The sequence below is a fragment of the Belonocnema kinseyi genome, chromosome 4 (assembly GCF_010883055.1).
Source record: "Belonocnema kinseyi isolate 2016_QV_RU_SX_M_011 chromosome 4, B_treatae_v1, whole genome shotgun sequence".
In the NCBI taxonomy this organism is placed as follows: Eukaryota; Metazoa; Arthropoda; class Insecta; order Hymenoptera; family Cynipidae; genus Belonocnema; species Belonocnema kinseyi.
Genome location: NC_046660.1, coordinates 90,632,272 through 90,639,831, shown reverse-complemented (window position 1 = coordinate 90,639,831; position 7,560 = coordinate 90,632,272). Strand labels below are relative to the sequence as shown.

General features: G+C 29.8%; 2 protein-coding genes across 7 annotated transcripts in view; one reads left to right on the top strand and one right to left on the bottom strand.

Annotated features, from left to right (window-relative positions):
• LOC117171392 (small integral membrane protein 8) overlaps positions 1-1,008 on the top strand; it is a 35,788-nt gene extending 34,780 nt beyond the window's left edge. For all 6 annotated transcript variants that reach the window (XM_033358664.1, XM_033358659.1, XM_033358660.1 and 3 more), the window contains exon 3: positions 689-1,008. In XM_033358664.1, the coding sequence (XP_033214555.1) occupies positions 689-847 (159 nt within the window). In that variant the 3' untranslated portion in view covers positions 848-1,008. The remainder of the gene's footprint in view (positions 1-688) is intronic.
• A 4-nt stretch (positions 1,009-1,012) lies between these two features.
• LOC117171391 (aspartate aminotransferase, cytoplasmic) overlaps positions 1,013-7,560 on the bottom strand; it is a 15,261-nt gene continuing 8,713 nt past the window's right edge. The window contains exons 5-8 of the mRNA XM_033358656.1: positions 5,791-6,047; positions 5,438-5,715; positions 2,538-2,680; positions 1,013-2,421 (exon numbers count right to left, since the gene is read on the bottom strand). Of these exons, the coding sequence (XP_033214547.1) occupies positions 2,276-2,421; positions 2,538-2,680; positions 5,438-5,715; positions 5,791-6,047 (824 nt within the window). The 3' untranslated portion in view covers positions 1,013-2,275. The remainder of the gene's footprint in view (positions 2,422-2,537; positions 2,681-5,437; positions 5,716-5,790; positions 6,048-7,560) is intronic.

Here is a 7,560-nt window from a genome sequence, read left to right as displayed (position 1 = left end):
TCATTTGAAGGATCAAGCTCGACGAAAATGGTTCACATTAGTGAATACTAATGCCATCTCTTAGAATTTTCAGGTACTTATCAGACTGCCTAGTATTAAAAATGTGCAAAATCATTACTTTTTCTTTAAGTGTAGGAAATTTCAATAATACAATGCTGCAAAAGTTATGCGGAAAGTTTTGGAATAAAAAAAAAGGCAAATTTTGTAGCATTCCATTCACACATTTTGAGGAATATTTTGTACTAAATGTATAACTTGTCAGGACAAAAATAAATAGCGGTAACAAATTAAAAAGAACTTAAAATATAATAGAACATTTTTACTTTTATAATTTATGTTGGAATATAAAAGATACTCAACGATATTTATTATTGTCTCAGTATAGGACATGCTTTTGACGTCCCAGTAATGGTCGGTTTACCCTAGTTATTTCGATTTAACCGATTGTTTTTCTCCTCTTTTAAAAAATTCCCATTTTATTGGTTATCTAGTTTTTTACTGTCATCCTTCAGTTGTACCGTCCTTGATCATCAAAAAAATATTAGATTTTTATAGAAAACAAATCCTAATCGATACAAAAAAAAATCCATTTGAACATTGGGATCTCAGAAAAAGTAAAAATGGAATAAGAATTAGAACTTGGATTACCTTTTCACAACTTGAAAATTAACGTTGACTTATTTTTTAGAATAAAGTGATAATGGCTATCGGTGTTATCGCAATGACAGGATGCGCTGGTTATATACTTTATATGCGCTCAAAATACGAATCCATGGGATTCTACACTGCCGTGGAGTCCGACGGTAGCGAAAGGTTTAAGAAGAAAGTTTCCAAGTGGTCAGAGTGACGTACTTAGCACTCTGGCAAAACGTCTGTGTAAATACGAATATAAGTTATGTAAATAAAAATTTTATGGTACAGTTGTAAATATATCCTAAGGACAGTACAAGATGTTATGTCTACATTTTTCTTGGAGTAAAGTAAGGCATTAATGATTCCAAACTCAAACTTCAACGTAACAGAATTTTATTTTAACGCAATTTAATTCCTATGAAGTACAACATTTTCTAATTTCTAAATAGATATCGTAACACTTTTATGTTCTCCATGCTAGAGTACAAATAGTTTCTTGAGCATTGATTAATGAACATTTACTAGCTCAATTAATACCGTTTAAATCTAGAATCTCGCCTAAAATAGTAATAGTTTACATTGATATTTTTCTTAACCTTTGTATAATCGCAACATTTTTGGAAAGTTTATAATTCGAAACTGCCCTACAGTTTGGATAGGTAAAATAAGTAAACTGTAAAGTTCTGTTAAGAAAAATGCTGCTAAATGCGATTATATCACACTATAAGGTTCAAAGCACTAATTGATAAAGTAACTCCAGTGCAGCTATTTTTAAAGAACTAAAGAATAGAATACAAAATATTCAAAGTACCACACATTCTTTGTATTTTCGTTGTACGTACATTTGGTATTTTTAAGGAAACTTTAATCCTGCACCTATTTAATTTGACAATGGATTTTTCATGGATTCTTTTTGGCAATATAAAAAATATGGATGTCTATTGGTCAGTGCACATGATTACATAAATACAAAATTAAATTTTCAGAAAGTAGATATTCCAAACCTTAATATTTTCATAATTATTACCAAGTAAGATTATTTGTAATTAATGTATCAGTAGGAAATCAATTTTACTTTCAGAGTGTTGAAACGTTCTCTTAACTTTTGGCACTATTTTCTTCAAAATTCTTTTTCATTGTGGTTTCTAAGGCCCAAGAGTTCGCAATTCTATTTTTCAACCTTCATCTCAATTAAAAATATCTTCAAATTATTTTATTAAGGTACAAAATTAATATTCAAAAATTGATATCGTCAATGAATCTGTTTGGCACATAATTGTAAATAATACATCTCACATAATTTTTTGGGACTCAAAAGGTTTTAAAGAAACTTGAGTCTATTAACATCTAAATTTGGTTTTTGAATTCATAATTTTGAACATTTTTTTTTTTAAGAAACGGCCTTGCAACTCTCTCCTGTGTAGCTAAATTTGTACATAAGTTCGCAAATATTAGGATTGGCCCAACAAAATTTCTGGGAGGCTACACGGAGAACAATACAGCTCATTTCAACATCTACTTACTGATTTGGTGTTTGGTGCTCTCTAGCCATTTTGTGACAATCTTCTGACTCAAAAGTAGCTTTTGAACCAGACCTTTTAATTCTCAGCTGACGAAGAGCTAACATGTAGAATTAATTCCTCTACGATTTCTGAAATCGAGTGACTGCTTCATGGATCGCTGCCGCTACATAATCAAGATTTTTTTCGTTGAGTCCACACATGTTTATGCGGCCACTTCGCAACATGTAGATATGGTAATGATCCAACAAATGCTTAACTTGTGTCTCTGAAAAATTGAGTTTTTGTTAAAAAATTATAATTTTAGATAAAAAATAGAAATTTTAGATTATTATAATTATTTATCATTATTTACAGAAAAGTTTCGATTAATTCGTTGTTTACCATTGAGTCCAGTGTAGGAAAACATTCCGATTTGATTCACAATGTGCTCCCAACTTCCTGGAGTGCCTAGTTTTAATAATCTTTCATAGAGCCCTGATCGCATCGTTTTGATTCTGTCAGACATCGTAAGAATGTGACCTCTCCTGAAGAAAAATTTAAATCATGTAAACTTAAGTGCAGACGACGTTCCTACACCGAATCAAAATTCAAAATTATACTCCGTGAGTAAACTATAAGTACAGGCTGTCTACTTAAATCTTGGAAACAAATTCGCTGATCATTCCAGGGTTTTTCTAGTTATCTCAAGTTTTTCCAGTTACAATTTTTCCTAGTACGCACCCTTTCAAATATTTTATTTTTTTTTTAAATCAACTGTGAATATGTATACATTCTACAGCATCACAAAATTACAATAAATAAGGTTTTTCTTCAGTTTTTAGAGATTGAATAATTATGTGTCATTCAGAAAGCTTTGAAAAATTATATTACAATATATTCCTAAATATATCGATACCGCATGTTCAAAAACCCTCTCGCGTAGTAATTGTCTAAAACGAACACTCGCGTTGGTGGTCTAAAAAAACCACTCCGTTTTTTTGAGTTGGCCCATCGTTTTAGCACGCATGCTTACACGGCAAACAGCAGATAGGCTTTGTAATACAAATATTTAAATTCATGGATTTTAAGGAATTTTCGGAATTCAAGGAATTTAACAAATTCAAGAAATTCACGGAATGCAATCAATTCTCGGAATGCAAGGAATTCAAGCTCAAGAAATTTATGGAATTCACGGAATTCATGCTATTTACGGAATTTAAGGAATTAAATGAATGCATAAAATTCACAAAATTGAAAGAAACCAAGGAATTTACAAAATTCCTTGAATTGCTTAAATTTCTTGAATGTCGTGAATTCCATAAATTTCTAAAATTCCTTGAATTTCATGAATTTCTTTATTTTCGTAAATTCTGTGAATAACCTGAATTCTTTGGATTCCTTGCACTCCGCAAATTCGGTGTATTTCTTTAATTCCGTGATTTCCTTCAATTTCTCAAATTTCGTAATTTACTCGAATTCCCTTGCATTGCTTGAATGTCGTGAATTCCTTAAGTTCCATGAATTCCTTGAGTCTCGTTAATTCATTGAATTCCATGAATTATGTGAATTGCTTAAATTCAGTGAATTGCTTTAATTTCGTCAATTCTGTAAATTTCGTGAATTTCTTAAATATTTTGAATCCCATGAGTTTCTGAATTCCGTGAATTCTTTGAATTTCGAGGTCTAAAACGGAGGGCCAACTACAAAAATGGAGTGCTCTTTTAGACGACAAACGCGAGTGTTAGTTTTAGACAATTACTCTAAGAGAGGGGGTTTTAACATGCAGGTATCGCTATTAGCACTATTTATTATTTAAATAATTAAATAATACTAAGAAAATAATAAAAAATTTCTTGAACTTTTCTCTAAAAGTCATAAATTTGAATAATAATTCAAATATAAATTTTGATTCCATACTTAAAATTCAATCATATCTATCTTTTAAAAAAAAAATATTGAATTTTTAACCAAATAGTTGAATTTTCAACCAAAAAGATTAACTTTCTACCAAGCAATATGATTTTTCAACAAAATAGTCGAACTTTTATCTGAAAAAGATCAGTCTTTAACCAAAAATAAAATAGTTAAATTGTCATTTAAACCAAAACTATTTTTCCGCAATAAAAAAACAGCAAAATTTTAACCAAAGCGATGAATGTTCAATTAAAATGATGAATCTTCAACCTGAATAGATGCACTTGAAACCAAAAGATGAACTCTGAACTAAAAAAAAAAAACAAATTGTCAACCAAGATTTTATAATTAAATTTTCACTCGAAAAAATTAATTTTCCGCCAAATATAGCTGAATTTTCAACTAAAATAATGAAATATTAAACTGGAACAGTTACATTTTCATTAAAAAAAATTAATTTCAAAAAGAAAAAAAACTAATTTTCAAAAAAAGTTACTTTTGCAAATAAAGTGATGAATTTTTAACTAAAATTATTAATCTTCAAACTGGAATAGTTTAATTTTTAAATAAAAAGATGAATTTTCAAATAAAATGATGGATTATTCAACTGGAATAGATCAACTTTAAACCAAAAAGATAAACTTTCAACTAAAATTATGAATGTTTAACTGGAATACTTAAATTTCCAACCGAAATGAATTTTCAAACAAGATTCATTTTCAAACAAAAAAATTAATTGTCTACCAAAAAAGAGGATTTAAACAACAAAAAAATGAATTTTCAACCAAAAAAGATCATTTTTTCAACAGAAAGTTAACGTTCAACCAAAGAGATGCATTTTCAATTGAATTTATGAATCTTTAACAACAAAAAATAACTCTAAACAAAAGAGTTTAACTTTCAAACCAGTGATTAAGTTTTCATTCCCAAAAGATAAATTTTGAAAGAAATACGTAGTAGTTGATATTCCGATCAAAAGAGATTAAATTTTTTAATTAAAAACAGTTGAATTCAACCAAAAAAGACTACTTTTCAACATGAGTTGAAATTTAACTAAGAAAGGTTTTTCAGTCAGAGGGAAACAATTGCAAACAAACTGTTGAATTATCATGCGAAAAGATCAATTTTCCACCAAAAAAAAGAAGAGTAAAATTTCAGTTAAAAAAGGTAAATTTTAACCCAAAAAAAAAAAATAAATTTTCAACATAATAGTTCAATAAAATGATTTAGAGCTACGTTTACAATTGCTATTGAATTTTATATCACGTTTTAAAAAAAATTAAGCACACTCGAAAAATTTCCCTCACTTAAAAAAAACCCTGACATTTCCAGATTTTTCCAGGTAGGATAGACACCCTGAAGTAATTAATCATGAGAACATTAAATACCATTGCTTGAAAAGATCTGGACTTCTTAGGACAGTAGCGACCAAACGAGCTCCATGATTCGGTGGATTGCTGTACATTCCTCGGATTATCAAAGTGATTTGGGACTTGACTTGAACGATTTCTTTTGTATTGTTTAGCACGACAACCATGTTACCCACTCGTTCATTGTAAAGGCCGAAATTCTTCGCAAAACTTTGCGTGCAGATAAATTCAAGGCCTCTCTCTGCAAACAAGCGCACGCCTAAAGCGTCTTTATTCAAATCACCACTAGCAAAGCCCTGTAATTTTTATTCGAAATTGAAATTATTTGTTTTCACTTTTTCATACAGTTTTATGAAATGCGAAATAAATACTTGGTAGGCGCTGTCGAAAAGTGGGAATAAACGTTTTTCCCCCATCACATCTGCGATTTTCGCCCATTGTTCTGGAGTCGGATCGCAACCAGTAGGATTGTGAGCACAGGCGTGCAAAATTATCACCGCGTTTTCTGGAGCATTTCTTAAATCTTCCAACATGCCCTCTAAATCTATTCCTCGAGTTTCTGCGCACCAGTAACGATATTCACATCCTTTCTTAAATCCACCATTGATGAATACCAACTTGTGATTTTCTAGAACAGACAATTTTTCATTCTAACTACGATATTCCTAGAAAATAAACAAACAAAGCTTAAATGTCTCAATCTAAATTAAAAAAGAAAACAAGACAAAAAAAAGAGGAAAGAAAAAGGTAACCTCCAAATCCCCTTCATTCTTTTCTCTCTCGTTTTATTTATTTTTTAAATCACAAGAAAATATTTTTTTAAACAAAACACTCTTTTCAAGGTTGCCTTTTTTTTAATTCCACTTTTATGGCGAGACTTTATCAATTTAATTGTACAGTTGTCGATAACAAATAATATAATCATATTTTAGAAAAAATAATTTTTTATTAAGTTCTAATTTTTTTAATATTAAAAAAAATATTACATTTTTGGATTTGGTTAATGGAAACGGCTACCCTCGATTAAGTTCAAACCAAAATTAATTGTACATCCAGTTTTTCCTTTGTACGTGGTTCGGGGATGTCCCCCGGTTATTCTGAGCTAAGAAAGAAAAAATAGTAATGCGCGTTTTTGAAAAAAAAAGATTTTTTTATTTTTAACCCTCTCAGCCTAGACTGGGTGTAGTATACCCGGACGATATTTTCGACTCGCTATATAATTGTTTCAGTTTTGTGAAAATATTTATAGTGATATGTTAAATTTATCTTATTAATTTTATAATATTCATTTTTATGAGACTTTCAGCTATAGTTTAAAAAATAAAAAATCCCGATATGCTAATTTGAACAAGAGATATTTAAGTCACAAAAGCGTTTAGTTTAACGAACTATAACATTTTATTTTTAAAACAGTTTGTTTTTCGTTCACTGACTATGTACAGTACATGTTCCATGAGATTATTAGGGTTCCTGGGCTTCAAAGTAGAAAAAAAATGGTTTTATCTCTAAAATGAAAGAAATACAATTTTTACTGGTTGAAAATCTAATTTTTCTCGAAAACGAAGCAAAAGGGGAATAGCAATTCATAGTTCAAAATTGTTCCACTTCCCAAAATGTATAAAAGTGTACCCTTACCAGATGCAGGGTGGCCGCTGGACTGGGAAATACGGAATTTTCTGGGACCGAGAAAAACCGGGAAATGACAGTGAATTTATTTCTTGACCGGGTATTTTACGAATTTTTCAGAAAAAAATCGGCTCAAGTTCGAGTTCAACAGTTTTTTTTTAATAATTAAAGTGCAGTCTTAAAGATTTCAACAATTAAAAATTAAAAGCATTTGAAGTTCAAAATTTTTGATAAAAAACAGTTTTTTTTTATTAATTGTGAATATAAATACATTTTTTTTAATGGAGCTTTACTTTGAATATAAAAATCTGAATAATAATTGATTTGATAAAACGATTCTAGATCCGTTCAAAATTTGAGAATTTCGAGATTGTAACTGTTTTAATTCGAAAATCTTAATAAGAATTTATATTAATGATTCGCGTGTCAGACACCGAAGCGAGCAGACGTGTTTGTTTACGTGCTCCGTCGGCAGTATACTCGTGCTGTGTTTGTGCTATTTCTTTCATCTCTAT